Genomic DNA, 21,554 nt, shown 5'->3' with positions numbered 1-21,554 from the left:
TCTGATTTGAAGGGTGGGCTTCGATGTGAAGGAGGAATCCCTCTTGTGTTTTGGCATGGGGTCCCCATTACATTTTAGACTGGGTTGCCTCAGGATTTTGCATACTTTTAAAAGGTGCCATGACTGAAAAAAAAAGGTTGAGAAACACTGGACTAGTCAAATCAGGTGGGGGATAGGTAGAGGTGGGTGCACTTTTCCCTTGGGTGTTAAAACTTGTCCCAGCACTAAGAACGGTGACTGTGATTACTACAGGAATGACAGAAGTGTTCCTGATCCGAGGGCTGCAATTCACAGCTTGACTTAACCTTCTTTGAGTTGAGCAAGACACAAGCTAGTGGTGTCCAATGGGAGAAAAAAACATGTCTCACAAATTATTATCCTGCCTAATATTGAGCATGGTAAATTCTTTGCAACAATTAAAAGAAAATACACAAGGCATACCGGTTACATTTTTTCTGAGTTCATCATCTTGCTCTTTAAGTGCCAATAGAAGCTCATAAATGCCATTTTCCTCCACCAATGCCATCTTGTTATCAGGGCTGTCATAGATCAGATTGCGCATTGCTCCTGTGGCATGACGCTGGACCTCTTGGTTGGGGTGATTGAACAATTTCACCAGCTTAGGAATGGCCTGCAAACTTCGAGCCTAAAAAATACAAGCAATATAAAGTTGCTGGGAGTATTCTCACTTTAAAACCAATGACAGGTTAGAAGCCATTTTGATTCACACTAATTATAGGGAAACTTACCAAGTAAACAAAACACTCACCTGCTTCTTAGCTTCTGCATCATTGTAACAACGGTGTTGTATAAAGGCTGCTCCTAGCACCTGGAGGTTGGCATCAGATGCCATTAAATATTTCACAGCGGATGGCATATCCATGTCATCAAACCTGAAATGTAACAGAATAATTTGATTAGTTCCTGGTAATATCACTTGATGCAAATGAGCACTCACATTTTCAAGTACAGGAAAACGAGCAAACAGGCTTCATTTATGAAGCAGGACCAACTAATCAAATCCTAGCAATCACTAGCAGGTTACAGAATGAGAGCTTGCTTGCTGAGGGGGGGAATGGTACTAGAAATGGCTTTGCTGGATTTTATAAAGTCCACTCATTAGCTACTTCAACAGCAGCAGATGACCTACACAAGCATTTGGCTTCTATGAGAGCAAGTTATTTTGTTAAACCACTACCTGCATTTTCAGATATATTATAAATATAATACGTATGCTCATTCCATTTACTGCCATAGTGCAGCCCATGCAACCTTTGCACACATAACTTAAAAATAACATTAATGAATTATGACCTATGTCCACCCAGTGAGCTACTAGGGGCCAAGTGCAGGATAAAAACAAGTTTCACTGAGTGTCTATCAAGCTGTGACTAAGCGGAGGGTGTGTTGGACCTCTGCAGAGACGCCACTACTTCCACGCATAGACCAAGGGCCTTCCCTGAAGTATGCTGATAGCATTGCTTTCTACTCAGACTGTGGCTGCTTTCTAAAGAAAAGGAGTTCACAACTGTCTGGTATGTTAATATTTATTACAACACGCGTTGTAATAAATGTTAAGCTATTACGCTTCACATTAGGACAGCCTATTTATTTTAAATAAGCTGCCGAGGCACCCCAGTGCTGCTAAACCACATTTGACCCTTTTTTAGGAATGCATGGTAGTGTATTGCCATGCATTACACTACCAAGTGTAATCAGCATGGTAGTGTATTGCCATGCATTACACCAATGTAGTGCATTGGGTGCCATGTCAAATAAACAAAAACTGCAGCAACACACAATGTGCGCATGTTACTGCAATAGGACAGTGCAAACTCCCCAAGACCATTTTTTATTGTAATGCACCTTTTATTTTAATGAAAACGTCTGTAATGTATTTAGCCATGATATACACAGCAATTCTCATGCAATTATACCCAGACTTCGCTTGCAGAAATCTAGTATTCCAAAAACAACATTTGGATCACATGATATGAAGCTAGTAGAATATAGCTGACTGGAATATGGGTTTGTGTACATGAGTAACAGTCATGGGAAGAAAGTCAAAGGCACTATGCTTTTAGGTGTAGGGACCCTGCCATAGGCAATGTCCCTAGTCTAAACTTAGAGCCTAGCTGTTCTCTAATTGGTATTGTTTTTGCAGTTGTGGGGTTTCCCCAAGCTCACACTATTGTTTACTTCTGTCTGTTGCCATGGAGTGTTTTTCCAGAAAGAAGATAAGTGAGTTATGAATATTTGTTTCTCCCTGGCCAATCACTAAGAGGTTTACTTCCAGTTCTGCATGATTAGGGAGGCAATAAATATGCGGGGAGACCACATGGAAGGTTCTGTGCCTTCCAGTCTTGGCCTGGAGAGGATGTCGGTGTAAAAGGAGCCGTTCTCCTGAGCTGTGGCCTGTAGAAGAGGTTGTGATAGAAGTTTGTGCCTCCCAGGCCTGCTGCCCAATGAAGGTCTTGCTGAAAGAATGGCCCGAGTTCTGGCCTAAGGAAACAAAACTTGGCCTTAGGGCCTGAAAGACTGTTGCGGTCATGGTACATCCAGAGAGAGCATAGCAGAAAGATGGCTGCCTGTGTGGAGTATCTTAGGAGGGGGCTCATGTGCTGAAAAAGTGCCCTTTAGAGCTAGGAATAAGCTGCTGCTGGTGGACATTGCAAGAAGTTCTTGCTGTTCATAAAAGGTACCAGTGATCAAGTGTATAGGATCTGGGTTCTGTTTGGCTTGTACTCCAAATCCTTACAGAATAATTCACAATTGCATATCAGATCCAAAAAACTAAAATGTCCATGCATGGAGAACATTTCTTATAATTTGCTTTCTGGCACCTGTCAGAGATACCAGTCTGGGCATCACCAGTCTAATGCACTCAACCCTTTTTAAAGGATAAGGGGAGGACATTATGACATTAAAGTCTTCAGAAAGATCGGTACACAGCTGGAAACAATTGTTATTAGGACTAAATAAAATCTCCATTGTTTCTAAAGGCCTACATACCTGGGAGTAGTAGTATTACTATTAGTAGTAGTACGATTAGTATGTTCTTATATATATATATATAATCAGGGCTGTATTTAAAAAAAAGCATATGCCTAAAGTGAATGCCAACTTGACACTGTAAGTGAAAAAAGCCCAGGCTGTACAGAAGGCACCAGTTGGCATTCATAATTTGTCTTTGGAATTTTGACCTGATCGGTCATTTCAGTTCTTCAAAGATACTATGGGATTGACCTTTGACAGCTACCCCTTTGGAAGATTTCTGCTCACTTCCTTTTTCGGTGACGGCTGTAAAATTTTGGATTACTTCACACTTTGTCATGATGACATGTCCACAACAAATACACAGACAGCAATAAAAACCATGACAGAGGTTCTAACCTTTCCCAACTCTATCCAAATCTGAAAAAAAAGCTATGGCTGGAATTTCACTCTTTAGGCATATACTGCTTTGTTCCTCACTTGTATATGCGGTTCCAACATATAAAAATAGTTGCAAACCTACTATATGTAAAAATTTCAAAACCGAATCCTACTAACCCATAATAAAAACAACATGGCAGAAATCCATTCTGAAGCCTTATGATTTGGAATCTTGTACCTAACACATTGGCACACTAATCTAATATAAAACATGGTTGCATTGTAAAATACAGAATCATGCCTAATGCTTCATATCACACACCTTGATAGCGGTCAATACTTGCAGCCTACACACTGATCCACTGAACAAACTATTTGATAACAGTTACAAGAAATTATGATTTTCTTGGGGTCGCACAAGGTTCCTCCTTTGAGGCCCCCTTCAGAGCGTTACTGCATACACATTAGGCCTGGGTCGATTGTCACCTACTATTACTGTACATCGAGTTACCATTCTAAAATGACTGGCACCACAAATGTTCTGTGCATTATCAGCGTTGCAGTAAAATACACGTTTGACCGCATGTCATAGGTCCGAAGGGACCCTAGGCATGTCATTCTTATAATGGACGTATTGATGGTCCTTTGTGGATGTTTTGTGTAGAAGCTTTACAGAAAACTTGTGGATGATTTGTATCATTTATAAATGCCAAATAAGTTGCCCATCAGCAGTTAATAAAACAAATGTTGCGTAATACAATATTTGTATATACAAAATAATATATACAAAATTTTGATATATTTTCTAGGGGCTTTGAGATTATATAGAGGGCTAAAAAGGGCAGTTCACCTAAAACGTGTATATGTTAGCCGTGGTATGTAATATAACTTTATGGCTTCTTAACTTTCCAGAGGCTACCTTGTCCTCCTATCGAGATTTCCAGAATGTAAAATGAATGGCATTTACACAGGGATAGTGACACCAACTCTAGTTCCTAGTACAGTGGGCCAACCTTAAAGAGCAAGCACAGAGATTTCAATGCCTGGGTTCCCGATTTAAAATAAGTATGTGTATGCAACGCCTAAATATTGCCAGCATCTGTACATGGTGGTAAAAGCTACAGGTTTTTTTCTATTCATAGACTGATGTCGCACTAGTAATTTACCAAAGTAAGTCTCTGCTTTACCCAATGCATGTCGCTCCCTCATTGGTCACAATGCAGAACCTCAATTCCAAGTGAGTGAACAGCAATGGGCTGACATCTCACTAATCCAGTAAGCGAGGTAGCAATACCATAGGAGAAAGCAAGTGGGCACGTAACTATTTTAAAACAAGAGAATTTTAGCCGGCCATAAAATCACTAGTGCGACATGGCCCATATATCCGACCACTGGAAATTCAAAGAACAGGTGCACCAAGGCATAATGCGGATAAACAACGTCAGAAGGTAGATATTTTTACTTACCAGTAGTCAATATGTAGTTTTTTTTACAAAAAAAGGTCATAAACATAACCCTCCATATTCTATACATAACCCTCCATATCCTAAAAGTTATAAATGGTAACAACAGCCCCAAAACACTTTTACAGAAACTGCTATTTCAGATTATGTGACCAAAGGCTCAGGCAAGTCCGTGGAACCTGAGGACATAATAAGAACCACATTTGCTTTCAGGATCACACCTGTATATGAGTTAGTTGGACATACATTCCCAAACCATGGATAATGTGTGCCCCCCCAACCGCCCACCCACTTTGGGGCAATAACAGTCTTCACTCTTCTAGGAAGGCTTTCCACAAGAGTTTAGAGGGTACTTCTGCCCATTCAACCAAAAAGTCAGTTTGGTAGGGTTGTAGTCAGGGCTTTTTTGCAGGCCACTTGAGTTTCTCCACACCAAACTCATAAAAACAGGTTTTTATAAACCTGGTGTTGTACACAAGCCAACTGAGGCAGGAAAAAGTCCTCCTCCAAACAGTTGCCACAAAAATAGAAGCGCGCAATTGTTTAAAATATCTTTTTAAGCCATAGAATTAACAGTACCCTGCACTGAAAACACCTGAACTTAATTTGGATTGGAGTGGAGTCGACATACTTTTACTCATCATACCTAAAAGCCATGGCCAAATGTTGAAACTTTTGGCTATATAGTGTATATCTGTTCCCGACTTACTCTTTCTCCCTGCCACTGTTTTTTTTTAAATTCATCCTGAGTGAATATGCAATGGTTTAGCACATTGGTTCCTGAACTATGGGGTGGCCTGCTGTCCAAGATGCTGCATCTCAACTGTCATCTATGACAAGCATGCAAGGCCTTGAAGAAAAAAAAAAATTATATAGAATTGCTACTTTGACAAAAACGTACCCACTAGTGAAGGAATGCTGACTCATCAGGCTTTTGTTCCCATCGAAAACATCCATGCCTCTTAGCTCTTGAACTTGGTGCGCAGATTCTGCTAGGCTTCGCACAGACGGGGCTCGAGAGGTCTGTTCAATCATTGTCGTCACGTATCCAGAGCCCGTCCCAGATGACTGGCTTATCTGTTGAGGTCCAACTGAATTCAGGGTGCCGTATGATCCAGTCGCAACACGGTTGCGGTTGTTGCTTTGGAAACGTTGTAAGGTGCGCATGGCAGGTGCACGGATTGTCCGTGTCTGTACTACCTCCGCTCGCTCAACCCATGAGCCACCACCATCCTGACCAATGTTTCCAGAGAGGGATCTCTGCATTGTAGGTCCTGCACTGGCAGAGGACATCTGACGAGTATAATAAGCGGATTGAGCATTTGCCCTTTGGTCATATCGCTCATCACCATCTCCAATACGCATTGATCTCAGAGACATTGTATCATACTCTCTTTGAGCTGGGTAGGCCCTTTCATGATAAGAGGTGGGGCGGGAGGTGGAGTATCGTTGTTGTTGTTGCGGAGGAGGTACACTGATTCTCTGTGTGACCCCAACATCCACAGCAGAGCGAGAAGAGTAGCCTGAACGCATGCCACCAAGGGTACCATATCCAACTGAGCGACTGGTCTGTAAAAATGAATAAAAATTCAAAATAAATAACGCTATACAAGTTAAATCTTCTACTTTGAAATCCCAAAAAGCCTGTGTGTCAACAACCCCCAGTAAAAGTCCATTACAAAAGTAATTCTAAAGTTTATATAGGACTTAGCCTTCATGCATGGCTCCATTCAGCACATGATGAACAGCAGCCAGAGGCACTATTGAAAATTGCCAGGTAATGGAGACCTTTGTCTTGGGATCACATGACATGTCCCCTAAGCTTCTATAATGGTGGGTACTGGTCCAGTACTTGTCTACTCTGCCTGCTCCTTCCATTATAGGCTCAGCATCCTGCTGGTTTTAATTCACCTTGTGACATATGTAACCTCAACGAAAGGACCAAGGTACGAGGACAGCTATACAAACTGTTATAGGAGCATTGATGAGGCAAACTACGATTTTTCAGCACGTTTGTCATATAACATAATAAAACAATTACTACAGTGCAATCAATAAATTCTGCAATCAGGTCACTGACTAGTGTGGAAAGTTTAGATGTATTTGAGCAAACATAATAAGTTATTAAAGATTAAAACATTTGAAATAGAGATGTCACAATACAGTTCCACTACCAGGCATTTTCACGAGTACTTGTACTCATGAAAATGCCCTGATTCTTAAGGCCGATACCGGCCCTTTAAATTTTGAAACCGCAGCGGCTGCAGAGGTCTCGCGCTTGTGGGGACCTCTGCAGCCTGCTAGGGACCTTCAAGTAGCTGTCCATGGCAGTGCCTCTCCGGTTCTTCATCTCCTCCTCCTCCTTCACGGCGCAGGCACAGCCATGGACAGCCCCAGTTGGGGTGCAACTACTGGCGGTTCAGCCAGAGCGGCCACCTCAGGGCCCAAAGCTTGGGGGGGGGGGGCCGCGGCCCACTGACTGGGGAGTGTTGCCAAGAACAACCTGCACTCTTTACTGTCTGCAACGTTTCAATGATAGTGGTGCTCATGGTGATGTCACGGATGGCAACGTGCAAAACTCTGAATAATCTCAATAGGTCACCGGCACACACAAAGAGAAGTTCAGATATCAATATCTCGTTTATGTGTTTTTTTAAAGAGTGTCACAGCAGGTCATTAGAAGCTGAAGCTAGCGTTTCTGGACCTCGCAGGGACCCTTCCTCAGAGCGACATAGTGACTATGCTGTGACACTCGTTAATAAACACATCAAAGAGACATTAATATCTAAACTTCTTTGTGTGTGCCGGTGACCTGTTGAGATTACACTGACAGGGTAGGACTGGGCCGGGAGTCAATTTGGGGGCCTGGTCAGGAGGCCGGGGCCCACCATTGGAGAAGATGAAGGTTGGGGCCGAACAGCGGTGATAGACTGCCAACAATCGGCCGGACGGCCGATGGAGACAGTCTGCCGGTGGAAGAGGCCGGGGCCCAGCATCGCCAGTGAGGTGGAGTGCACCGCAGAGCCACTGCAGATGTCCACATGTCGCCCGCGTGAGACCGACACGTAGCCTGGTGAGACAAATTCTGCTGTGGGGACATCTGTATTTAGCCTTGGTGAGAACCTGCTCTAAAGTCATCATTCTGTGTTTTAGAAAAAATGTCACATGCCCCTTTAAGAAAAGGTATTGGTATCAGTAAGTACCTACGGGAAAGTACTTGGTCTTAAAAAAGTGGCATTGGGACATCCCTAATTTGATATAACGTGGTAGGCTTCATCGTCTGGCATTACCGAATGCCCAACAAATAAATTGACCACATTTTTTGACAGCTTGCACCATCAATAACTTATGTTAGCCAGTAAAGGGCATCATCAAAACTCCAAACTCTCTACATTGATCTCATATATAAGAAGGAAAAAGATATTGGAGAATATATATATATATATATATATAGACCAAAGTTCGGTGGAAGAGGCCGGGGCCCAGCATCGCCAGTGAGGTGGAGTGCACCGCAGAGCCACTGCAGATGTCCACATGTCGCCCGCGTGAGACCGACACGTAGCCTGGTGAGACAAATTCTGCTGTGGGGACATCTGTATTTAGCCTTGGTGAGAACCTGCTCTAAAGTCATCATTCTGTGTTTTAGAAAAAATGTCACATGCCCCTTTAAGAAAAGGTATTGGTATCAGTAAGTACCTACGGGAAAGTACTTGGTCTTAAAAAAGTGGCATTGGGACATCCCTAATTTGATATAACGTGGTAGGCTTCATCGTCTGGCATTACCGAATGCCCAACAAATAAATTGACCACATTTTTTGACAGCTTGCACCATCAATAACTTATGTTAGCCAGTAAAGGGCATCATCAAAACTCCAAACTCTCTACATTGATCTCATATATAAGAAGGAAAAAGATATTGGAGAATATATATATATATATATATATAGACCAAAGTACAGAAGCGCACTGACATAGTGTAGCAAATTAGACTAATAAAAGTTTATAAATAAAATCAAATACACTCACAAATGGGTAGCTTGTGTGAAAGCCCAAAAATATCCCAGCATTCTGGGGCACCTTATAGTGGTAAGCCGTTGGGGCGAGATTGAGGATGCTGGGACGAAACAGCGTGCTTGTGTGAACACACAGTTCCTGAACGTACAGTTGCAGTCTCGCCAATCCCAGCCATTTCCGTTTCCTCCAGTGTTACAAGTCTCGTGATGCTGCTGTAAGTGTTTTGGGGAAATCTCTGATGAGCGGGAAGAGGTTTCCCCCGAAAACACACGCTCTTCGGCCCCAGGATCCTTAATCTCACCTCAGCGGCTTACCTCTATAAGGCGCCCCAGAAGGCTGGGGACACTTTCCTCCCTCTGCTGTGTTTTGGGCTTTCATACAAGCTACACACTTGTGAAGGCATTTGATTTTATTTAAACGTCTAATTTTGCGACACTATGCCAGTACGCTTCTGTACTTTTGTCCTATTAATATATACAAAAATACTATACAATGCATTTAGAGTTCTGATCTTTAGCCATATTAGGCGGTTTCAAAATAATGTATATGGAAATTACCCAGTCATTAGTCTGCTTTGCCTGTATGCCTTGGCCAGCTAAGTCTGAGCTTGAGTCCATCATTCCTGCTTAACGGCATCCCAACGCACCTGCGTTGCAGAGCACAGTAACACATCGTAATGCAATGCCGTGCATTGGGGAGCGCTGCATTGCAAAAATGATGAATGTCTGCTTTTTATCATGGTTTAGCGCTTTGGCAGCCCTTTAAACATGTATCTGTTAATGCACCAGGCCGCAACAGTATGAATGGACCCTTAGGGTAGGAGTACTGAGCTGTGACCACGAGTGGGTGCCCTGTTACAACTTGCAGACATTCATTTTAGGATAAAAAACTATCTTTTCCTAGATAGAATAACCTTGTCTGAAAAACAGACAGATTTAATGTAAAGTGGAAGCACTAGTTCTAACATGACTAAGAGCCCGCACTAAAGATAGGATTTGCAGTGGATTATAAACATATTACAGGATACTCATACATTGTATGAACAGTGGTGAATAATGTCACCCCACCCCATCGTTCTCAGTCAACAGGTACTCACAGATATCCTTTGATCAGAGCCTTGGACCTGGGAGCGGGAGCTGTAGGAAGCTGGCGTAGAGCTGTACTGGGATCGAGTAGTGTAGCTATCTGTGAGAAAGAGAGAGAGAGTGTTATTCATCAAAATAAAAAGGCCTATGATCTCCACAAGAGCTCTGCAAGCGTGAACATCATAAGAGCTGAAACCGTAAGCAAGACTAATCTGGACGTCTCAGGTCATTTAGCAAAAGAAATCTTCTGACCTGTGAAAGCTCCCATGAGTGTACTGCTCAAATGATGTTACACATTCAATGAAACTAGACTTGCCAACTAACTCACTACTCAGAGTTCATTCTACGGGACCTCCAGAAAATCCACACAGAGAGGTGCTGCGATACTCAGAAGTCTTTTGGTGGTTATTGTGGTCACGTTATAGCTTATATAGCAAGTTTCATTCCTGGTTTTTAAAAGGGAATCTGTTACTTTACCCATTAAGGTCAAAGTGACAGATTTCCTTGCTTGGTACCCCAGCAAATACTCACCCTCCTTATGCTACCCTGCAGTCCTGTTCCACTGCAATAGTTTATCCTGGTTGGAGCTTACACAGGGTTAATGGTCTTCTCCCCTTCCTCATGTGACTATTCAGAGGTGGCGACTGGCCATTCAGGCCCGAGCGCTGAATCATATGCTTTACATAGGCGCCAATAGATGAACTTAGTGGGGGAGTGCATGCGAAGGCAAGTATAAGTAGGAGGAAGGGGTGAATCTGTCACTTGGCTCTGAATGGTGCAGAGGGATATGCAGTATGTGTATCCCAGGGGGGGTAGAGAAAGCTAGGTGTTCCAGAAGAAAGGGAAACCATTTATCATATCGGTAAAACCTCAAACATACACTAAAACTTTTAATAACAATAAAAAAAAAAAAACCTCAAACATACAGTAGGTACAGTTTAATCCTGGTTTGTAAATGTGAGTCTGGAGAACATCAAATTCCTTCTATCTTTTACAGATAGGCAACTTTATAAATTGGCCAGCCATCCATTTAGCCTCCAAATGTGTTCAATATATTTTTTGCTCTGTGTCCTGATGGGGACACTTTCTGCCCTGTAGATGTAATAGGAAGTGAGATTAATTCTCTACAAGTTAGAGCATATCTCCTCTTAGACAGTTGTCACCAGAAGAGGTGTCCCCATTGGAAGATCCACCCTCACCTCTTGTTCTTGGATTCTCCTTAACTTATGGTCTCAGTAGCAATGGCCCTTAGCTCTCCCCAATGGGAACACAGCAATAAAAACCTGGTATAGGCTTCTTACCCATCTCCGAATATCCAAAACTGAAAACAAAAACACACATTAAAAAAAAAAGGTTTTGGTTAAAAATTAAAGGAGAACTATGAGGTGAGTGCTTTTCACTCACCTCATAGTTCTAGGCGACCTGTGACAATGAGACTGTCACAGGTCGGCTCAGTAGATCGGAAGGTGAGCGAACACATACCGGCGTTCGCTCACCTCTCGATCCTGTCATGGCTCTCTGCCGTGGCAGGGGAGGGACTGGATTCCCCCCTCCTTGTTCCGATCCGCCAGCGCTGACTGGCGGAACGGACGGGGAGGGGGCGGGTACAGCTGGCTCTGCCTCTAGATAGGCAGAGCCAGCTGTCAGTCACGCAGCTGGGCGGATCCCGGCACAATTGTCGGGATCCGCTTCAGCTGCGGCGTCTCAGTATACCGCGAGCTGCAGCTCGCGGGATACTAAGCCTAGGGTGACGGGAGGACGCTAGTTTGTGTCCTCCCATTACCCTAAGGAGAACTATGGGGAAAAGACTTAACCCCATAGTTCTCCTTTAAATTTTAAAAGGAAACCTTTGCTGTCTGCCATGGCTTGGCTGTTGCAAATGCGATTTGCCCCAATGATTCAATACTCTCTCGGACACGTGTAGGCAAGTCAGTTCTATGGAGTTCTAAATTAAGTTGTTCTCGACATAAATCGTCTTTAGAGCTCCTGACTTTGCTAGCTGCATGCTTTTGTTCTGGGTCTGTTATTCTGAAAGTACCGAGACTAGCCATGCAACTTGTATTTTCAGAAGGAATTTGGCATATTTGACATTTCTTCCATTACAGTCTGAGCGACCTGATACTCACTACTTTTCCAGATGTTCACAAACACCATCATGTCCCGTGGGATCTAGTTCCCTGACATGTGGTAACACCGACAAGTTACAACACTATACCATTTTATGATGCGGGCTGTAACCCTCTTGCCCTTAAGAATTATATTGGCACATTCAATAAATCACTGTTAGGAGCAATGAAGATGCATGGTGCTAGGCCATAGTACCCAGATTCCACATTGATGAAGTGAGCCCAGTGAAAGAATGGCTGCTGGTTTTTGCCCTTTGCCTTAATAGATCACCCGATTAGCTGCTGCCCAGCTAGTGGTCAAGTGACTTCATGGTGTCTTCTTTGCTACCACTGGTGCCTGATTTTAAAAGAGCATAGACTGTCTTTAGTTTGCATGGATTTGCTTTCCTCCCTTCACTGGCCATAGAACTTGAAACATTTTCTCATTCAGCCCCACAGGCTGAATGAGAGACAACTTTGAATTCCCCCTTCCATGCTAAACAGCATACCTGGAGGAATTCCCGTTGTCAGCTATTATATTCTGACAGCCAGCACCCGTGGCTGTCAGAATACATGACTAGTGACTACAGCTGATTGGCTGTAGACACTATTCAGCTTTTAACCCAGTTCTTTCGACAAAAGTTGACTGACAAATCGGGGCCGATTTGTCATAGCAAAAATGGTAATTATATATATAAAATTTATAAAATCACTCCTGTGTAGATACAAATGCAAACATGTGAAAATGATGATTGCGCGCCTCCCCCCCCCACACACACAGCCATGAACACTTGAATCATTTCAGGGCCAGCACCCACGGTTAACTCTAAATTGATGAGTTGTAAGGCTGGCCATACACCTTACAATTTATCTGCAGATTTTCTGTGGTCAGATGGAAACTGTGTGGATGGAGTAATCACACTTAACTGTGTGGATGGAGTAATCTCCACCTGGGCCAATCTGTTGCACTTTTTCCATCTGACCACAGAAAATCTGCAGATAATTGTAAGGTGTATGGGCACCTTAAGGGTTTTAAAGCGCCACCTATTGGCAATTGTGGGTATCAGTTTTTTTTTTGCCATTTCACAGGTGCGCACCATTTTAAGCATTTTATACTCACCTGATCCTTGGTCAGCCTGCCAAGCTGCTAGACCGGTCCACCCAGCCTCTTCTTCCCTGGGCTCTGGCAGTCTGAGGACCGCTGATGTTATCACATCTAATGCAGGTCCATTGACTTACATTAGGCGTGAGGATGCCAATGGACATTCCACAGCCAGAGTGGAGGGGTTGAGAGACGAGTAAATCTGCTTTATTTGACTCCCTTAGAGAACCTTGCAGAGCTGTGGTAGCCCCCCTGCATGGGTAAGTTTTTACATTCCTGGAATTCTTCTTTAGCATGTGTGCGCAAAAGTGAAAAAATTGCTCTGGACACAAAGTGGTTAATGAAGTCATTCTAGGCTCCATTTTATATCTTTAAATGCATTTTGCTTTATATGTCTTTCCGGTTGCCAAATACGTCATGTCTGTAGACACAATGAATGTTTGTACTGAACAGCCCTATAGCTGCTTGTGACATACCCTTAGCAGTAAAAAGGCCGATGCAGAACAATGTGAAAGCAAACACTTGTGGATAACCGGAGGTGATGAATAACGGTGGAGGGTGAAAGGAAAGTTACACAACAGTGATATGTACACATCCATCTTCACTTTCCTCCCTACACAATGATGCAGATTGCTGCTACATGAACGTGAATAATGCCCACAGACACAAGCAAATTATCTGGTGGCAAACATTCACAGGGGCAGGAGATGTCCTTTGTTTATTCAAGGACTGAAATAGAAGGCTTAACAAATATGTAAATTCTTCCCACTTGATCCAAAACAAAAAAAAAAAAAGTGGCTGGAATGGAAATTTTGTTTTTGGGTGACCCCGTCACCATGAGGTTTCTATAACCCAGGAGGTCACCTGTAACAAATGCATAAATACACTTACCTATCCAACCGACCATGTATTGCAAGTATGCTACAATTCTGGATGCATACAAAGCTTGCTCCCTAATTGGCCGCTGTGGTTTCTCCCGCTGTCTCATATTCTGTATTAGCATAAGAGTTGGTGGGAGGAACCACAGCTGCCAAGGGGGAGCAAATATTGGACTCATCCAACGGTTTTATACTTGCAGCAGCTAGGGACCAGTTATGCGGTGGCTTTTACACAGGCCCCAGAAGGGTAAGTATATTCATACTTCTTTTGCAGGTGACCTATTGGGGAAATGCAGGGCCGGATTTACTCTCTGCTACCCCAAGGCCAGGTTCCTCAATGCGCCCCCCTACCCACCAACTACCCCCCATGGAGAATGACAGACCCACAGGCTGCATACAAGTGATCTCTGCAACATTACCGATATCACTTGTACAAAACAAGTGGCGGCTTCCCAGCTGTACATTTAGCTCTGCTTGGCTAAAGCAGGTGCTAAATGTAGAAAACAACTACCCGCCCGGCGCCTGGAACTGCATGTCCTGGGCATCGGGAGATAGGAAATCCACACCCCTCTACTCCCTGCTGCCCCCAGGCCAGGCCTTGGTTGGCCTTGTGGGAAAATGTGAGCCAGTGGTAACAGGGTCACTATTTTATTTTCAGAAGATAGTGTAAAAGGAAAACTAGTAATGAAAAAAAAAAATCATGAATGGCTTTAACGGATAATTTTTGCATTTGAATTAGTCATGGTCCCCATACCTAGGGTTGTAGTAGAAGCGTGTCCTGTGCCTACCAAAGGGTTAATTCATACAGGTATTAAAGGAGAACTATGAGGTGAGTGCTTTTCACTCACCTCATAGTTCTAGCCGACCTGTGACAATGAGACTGTCACAGGTCGGCTCAGTAGATGGGGAGGTGAGCGGACACATGCCGGTGTTCGCTAACTTCTCGATCCTGTCACGGCTCTCTGCCGTGACAGGGGAGGGGATGGATTCCCCCCTCCCCGCTCCGATCTGCCAGTGCTGACTGGCGGAACGGACGGGGCGGGTATAGCTGGCTCTGCCTCGAGATAGGCAGAGCCAGCTGTCACTCACGCAGCTGGGCGGATCTCGACATCAATGTCGGGATCCGCTCCGGCTGGGGCGTCTCAGTATACCGCGAGCTGTAGCTCGCGGTATACTGAGCTTAGGGTGACGGGAGGACGCTAGTTTGTGTCCTCCCGTTACCCTAAGCAGAACTATGGGGAAAACCCCTGACCCCATAGTTCTCCTTTAATGACATACATACAGTGCCATACAGTGCTTTATAAATGCTTTTTACATGTAAGCCAATGTGTTTGCACATATTCGTATCTGAGACATGCATCTCATGTCTCTCCTTTGATCTGGATGCCGAAGCCTATGCACACTTATTGACTACTGTAATAGAAGTCAGCGGAAAGGCTTTCCAATGCTTATATAGCATTCTGGAAGCATTTGAGAAGCAGTTTATTTACTGCTTTTATTACGGTCTGTGCTTTTAGGCCTCCTCTTGTATGTACCTGAATTTGTCCTGGTAGCAGCCTCTTGCAGTTCCTGTACAGCAGTGCTGCAGTGTGAGAAAAAGCAGTGCAAGGAGCCAATCAGTTCCTGTGTTGACAAGAAACATGCCGATAGTAAGAGAAAGTGTGACAGAGAGATGGGCACATAACTGTGCTGCTTCTCCTTTCACTATCCTGTCACATACTAACGTGGGCTCAGAGTAAGTGGGTTGTGTGACTCTGGCCATGAGACTGAGGGCTTCTAGTGGCAGAAAATAAGTACTGCAGGGATAATGTCTAAATTTAAAGTGATATGAAACCTTTAGGCTTTTTTTTTCTTTTTTAAAATGGAGGATGCCCACAAGAGTGTTGTTCTTTAAACTGTTTTTCATCCTCGTCCTCCTTTTTTATGCACCTACCTGTGTGCGTCCATAGAGACGCACACAGTGCGGCAAGCCACGTCCCTGCTCCCTCCACCACTATCACAGTCATGGTTTGACTGACAGCAGGAGGAGCCTATCACTCCTCTGCCCTCAGTAGCCTCCATCACTGCCAGGTAGTTCAGGGAACGCTGCGCTGTCCCAGACCCGGCGGAGGGGACAAGCGACCGGAGGTAAGTGTTTGCAGACAGGAGAACTTGGAACAGTGTGTGGCATCTTTGACCTTAATGCAGAGAATGCATTGTGGGGGGAAAAAAACAAACACCTATCCCTTAGTACTACTTGAAGGGTTATATGGCAGCAAAAGCCAGTTTTTGTGATTTTATCTTCTAATGAGCTATTCCTTTTTATCTTGTTACTTTTGTTTGGAACTCTGCTTTAGGCAATAAGGCATAGGGGTACAAAACAAACTATATGCTCACCAGGATTGTTGCGTTTGGGTTAGGGAAGGCAGTTTAGATGAGGACAACAGTCACTTTACTGGCTGAAGCTCATCACTGATATCGCATAAGCCAATTTAAACAATGTTTAACTATAAAAAGTTACAACCAAAAAGGAGAGGCCTTCAGCTAGAACACACTGTGCTAATCTACAAGGGAGCTAAATCAACTATGTTCTCAATTTTATTACAGCTGGTGGTTAACAATAAACACCCTCTAACTGTTGCCATATAAAGTTTTGCTTGTGTAATATATTAATTAGATAATAGAATATATATATTTGACTGCATCTATCTGCATGTTATGTGACTCTCAGTTCCTCAATTGTGTTACTGTGAATCTGTCTGCTTTAAAGTCCTAGCTATTGTTTTGTTTGCTTATCACATCTCACATGGGGGTGTAAACAGCAACCTTATTTAAATCCTCCAATCAGGTTACGCCCAATGTACATTTGGTAGGCAGTGTACAGAAAGGAGGATATATAAGGTATTGTTAGCAAGCCATGTGCTCTCTTTTTTACCTGGAACACAAAGGCATTCAGTATGAACAGGCGAGAAGCGGAGAGGTAAAACTCCACCACACTTGTACATTGTCTTGTAAATATTGTTTTGTGTGTTATTTGTAAATATGTAACCCTACCAATAAATGTATATTGCTGATGGAACTACTTCTTTTGTCTAAGAATCCTCAGATCTTGGGGTGTTTATGTGAATATTATTGTAGTCATTGGAATATATTTACATATCCATTTCACCTGGGTAATACTAACTACCTACGTACTGTAATCAAGGTCAGACTCACCAGCGCACCCAAATATTGCTAATGCCAAGGGAAAGACGACAAGGTCAGGACTGAATGGAGTTGGATTGTGAATGACCTTAATTTAGGGTTCAGAAGCCTGCAAGGCAAGCTTCTAAAATTCTTCTTGTATTAAAGTGACATTAAACTCAGTGGTTACATCTTAAAAATGCATTTAGGTACCTTAATACAAATGTTCCTTATTTGATTATGAATCCTATAGCTATAGATCCTCAAATCATCTCCGAATTGGTGCGGACACGGTCCTTCCTTCTGGAGGGGGCTACTTTTGTTCCCCATGGTCCCAGTGTGTGTTGTAAAGTAGCCACTGCTCCAAGCTTACTCCCATGATGGACTACAAGCTCAATACAAATTAGTAAACTAAACATGAGATTGTAGTCCCATCACAGGAGTGAGCTTGGAGCGGTGGCTAATTTACAACACACACAGGGACCATGGGGAACAAAAGTAGCCACCCTCGAGAAGGAAGGACAGTGTCCGCACCAATTCAGAGATGATTTGAGGATCTACAGCTGAGTGATACACAAATAAGTTACATTTTTGTTAATAGTTCAGGTACTTGAACCACTCCAAGCTCACTCTCATGATTGACTACAATCTCAATGCAAATTAGCTAGCTAAACATGAGATTCTAGTCCATCCTGGTAGCGAGCTTGGAATGGTGGCTCTAAAGAATACAAAACCAGATTACAAAATGGATTATGCAATATGAGCTGTAAAAGTACTGAAGCCAGTAAAGTTTACTAGTAAAGGGGCCCCATTTTTTTTTTTCATGCATGGGGCCCCAGTTCTTCTAAAACAGACATTGGGCTACCCCTTAGATTCGCACTTGCACACAAAGGCCTCTGAGCCTTCATACCGTCCCACTAAACTATCTTGCACAGTACATAATTTACAACAGCATCTGGCTGGAAGACAGAAGAAACACTAAAGGACAAAGTTTAAAAGGAAGCAGTTGCTTTCTCATGGGTTTCTATATCAACCAAGAGGCTTTTTTGTGCCTTTGGGGCTCCTTGGTAACCGGCTTGGGCAGCGATTACCCTGAATACACTGTCACTGGCAGAGTTATGGCTCTTTTTTTGTGAATGAATGTAAAAGGTTAATTGGTCGGTATAAAGCAGCTCTGGCATTCATGCACATGAGTGAACAATTCCTTTGCCAAATTTCTTGAGAAAGCATATAATCCAAGCAGTTGTGTGAAGCAGGCCATTATATCGGGTAGCAGTAGTTGCTATGTCATTAGGCCTCTGTTCTGCGTCCCAGCCACCCATATTATTATTATTATACAGGATTTGTGCCAAAAGTCTGCGCAGCACTTTAAAAAACTGAGGGAGACAATACAATGTCAGTACAGGAGGTAGGAGGGTCCTGCTCTTGGGAGCTTACAATCTAGTAGTTAATACATGAAACCTAAATTCGAGCTGCTGAGCACCTTTAGACGTACACAAGGTACCTTGACTATGTCAATAAAGAAGCACTGACGTAGGGAATTTTGGCGTGCCAGTGATGTCTACGATTTTCTTTCACTTTTCTTTCACTGCTGCACCCACTCACAAGTGTTTAGGGTTAATTCTTGTCAGGAGTGCGATGGGACTCTGATATGTTTGTATTGCACCACATAGCAATATATCACTATGTGACTTAACTGCAGCAGGCAGCCTATTCAAATGAATGAGCTGCCCAAGGCCCGGATTCCCCACAAGGCCACCGAGGCACGGGGCGGCAGGGAGCAGAGGGGCGGCAGCTGGGTGGAATCCACCGACGCCCGGAACATATAGTTCCGGGCGGTAAGTTGCGCTTTCTACATTTTAAATAAAAAAGGCGATTAAAAAGTAAAAAATAAGAAAATTATAAAAAAATTTAAAAAAAGCTAAAACATTTAAAAAATAAAAAATAAAAAAAGAAACAATAAAAAACCTGCATTGCGGAACTTGGCCTTGGGGCAGCAGGGAGAGTAAATCCGGCCCGGCCTACTGCAGTGCATCACAACACACCATGCAGTACCCGAATAGGTGTGAATCGGGGGTAACACTGAGTTAGAAACCCGTTCCTTAAAATGCAGCAAGTGAAGTCAGAACTTCTGATCTGCATGATCTTTATGGGCCAGGGATGTATTTATAGCCATTGAACAACATAACCAGGTCCACAATGAAGAGTGGTTTCTTTGTAAGGCAAACAGGAACCATTTGGTTATCAGACAGCCTGTCTGTTCCCTTACCCCACAAAGAACCCATCCTCAGTGCATAAGATGACCCGTCAGGGAACTTGTATCTGGCTGGACCAGGAGGGAACCCACAAGTATTTTAAGGGATATAAATGTTAATTTCTTATAACAGCTGCCAGGGGGGGAAAAACAAAATGGACATTAAGGTGCACTTGTGCCCAGGTCATGCACCTTAAACATATAATACATACATATTCTGAACAAGCACGTTAAAAACAACCCATCATTCACCTCTATAAGCATTGTATCTGTAAGTATTGTGGAGAAATTATCTTTTTAAACGTTCACAATACAGGCATTGACGTTTTTGCTTTTTTTTCCCTAGGAGACCATACTTCCCTTTCACTGTGACTTGGATATGAGAACACCTTACCTCTGAATGCCATTGAGGCGTTTTATTTTGAAATAGCCATCTATGAAATTACAGGTTACTAGGTTACTTGATTACTATCACTCACTGTGAAATAATGGAGTCACTTCATGTAAATCATTTCAACACATAGCAGTTTCTGCCAGATGTATTTGCTGACCTTTCAGGCAATTTTTACTATATGTCCTAACCATTTGATTATTCAGATGGAAATACGTCTGCCACAAAATCTATAGCAGCCAAAATTCCCTAGTCACACCAGCAGAACCAGAAACACTGCCTCGGTGACAACCTGAATCCAGCCCAGGGACTTTACAAGGATTCCTCTTTGTGTGCAGGGCATGGGATCATACAATATTTGTGTCTGGGATACCAAGTGTCTAGAAGAAAGGATACAACAGAGAAGAACGTTGACAAAAGATGAGTGCCACTTACAGACTTCATCTTCAATTTGTTTTCTTTTTTTACTGTTCAAGATGAGGTTTGGGTGAGAGCCAATTCTAGTTCTGGGCTCCATGGTTGGCTTATTTCCAGCATGATCAATGTTCTGGTTATTCTACAGTTCCAGTTGATGGTAAAATTTGATTTCCTCCCCATGCGGTTTTGTTTATTTTTTTCCCCTTAGTACCCGCATCCTCTCCAGCGCAGCAATTTAATTCTGCCACTATATGTCCCGTGTCTCTGGGTTAAATTGCATCCAGTATCTGCTGATGACATTACTGTGATTGCAGGGAGTCATGAACCTGCCCCTGAGGGGACATCACCACGGCACCCTCTACTTTGTACCTACAGTGTAATGATGCAGAGATGCCGGCGCTGCTCTCTGTAACATTCAGGACCACCAAGAAAAGAGCTAAATAGGACCCTGCGCATCACATGACCAGCCTGAAGATATATGGAAGGTGTAAAAACACACCCCACAAGTTAAATTATTGGTGGGGGCTTCCAAATCAGTCAGATGGGGCTAGAATCAAAGCTCTGAGTTGGTCTTTAAAAAAGATATTTACAATCCATCACTGCCAACACAAATCCAAAAACAGTTAATTCCTTATTTTGGAATAGGTCATTCAATCATAAATCACTCCTTTATGTCCCTGTGGCCAAATGTATGTCCAGAGCGATTGGTTTACAGCACAGATATCTATATAGCAATCTATAATTACAAGATGCTTTGCATCAAGCGGTTTCAGGCTTGCTGGTCCTCATCAATGCAAGTTATAGAACACAGGACTCTATGAACCAGCTATTGACAGTTGTTGTAGATAATCAGCTCATGGCGAGGTGGGCTAAAAGGGAACCAACTAGCTATTGACCAAAAGCTCCAAACATATAGCATTGCCTGCCAATTTTTATAAGTCATCACTTTCAGAACAAATCCAGAAAAACAGACGTGTGCCATTTTAGGAGAGAATGGGCAGGGCCATGTAAATCATTTCCTAATTATGTATGTTCTACGAATTTCATGTTTCAGGCTGCTTCTGCCTTCCTTTTTTACTGAAATCCTAAGCATCTGGTGTCAGCCCTGCCGACTTCCTTTACAAAAAAACCTCTGCATATTGGGCGGGACGCCAGCCAGAGTATCCCAGGTTTCAAAGAGCTGGGCGGGAAGTTGTATATGACGCTTACACATCTCCCAGCCCCGGCTCTTAACAATCTGAGACTCTCTGGACGGAGAAAAGGGATGGCAGGCACCCTGCAAACAAACATTGTGAGCAGATTGGTATA

The 21,554-nt window shown here is 43.2% G+C and overlaps 1 protein-coding gene across 4 annotated transcripts in view; it reads right to left on the bottom strand.

Annotated features, from left to right (window-relative positions):
* PKP3 (plakophilin 3) overlaps positions 1-21,554 on the bottom strand; it is a 90,191-nt gene that overhangs the window by 14,200 nt on the left and 54,437 nt on the right. For 3 of the 4 annotated variants that reach the window (XM_018562669.1, XM_018562666.1, XM_018562670.1), the window contains 4 exons: positions 9,949-10,037; positions 5,740-6,410; positions 770-893; positions 442-646 (listed from right to left, as the gene is read on the bottom strand). In XM_018562669.1, coding sequence (XP_018418171.1) covers positions 442-646; positions 770-893; positions 5,740-6,410; positions 9,949-10,037 — 1,089 coding nt within the window. The remainder of the gene's footprint in view (positions 1-441; positions 647-769; positions 894-5,739; positions 6,411-9,948; positions 10,038-21,554) is intronic. The other variant, XM_018562668.1, reaches the window with a different exon arrangement.

This window comes from Nanorana parkeri, unplaced genomic scaffold (assembly GCF_000935625.1).
Source record: "Nanorana parkeri isolate BGI_ZX_2015 unplaced genomic scaffold, ASM93562v1 scaffold589, whole genome shotgun sequence".
NCBI lineage: Eukaryota > Metazoa > Chordata > Amphibia > Anura > Dicroglossidae > Nanorana > Nanorana parkeri.
Note: the sequence above shows the minus strand (reverse complement) of the source record. Positions and strands in the feature narration are given on the sequence as shown.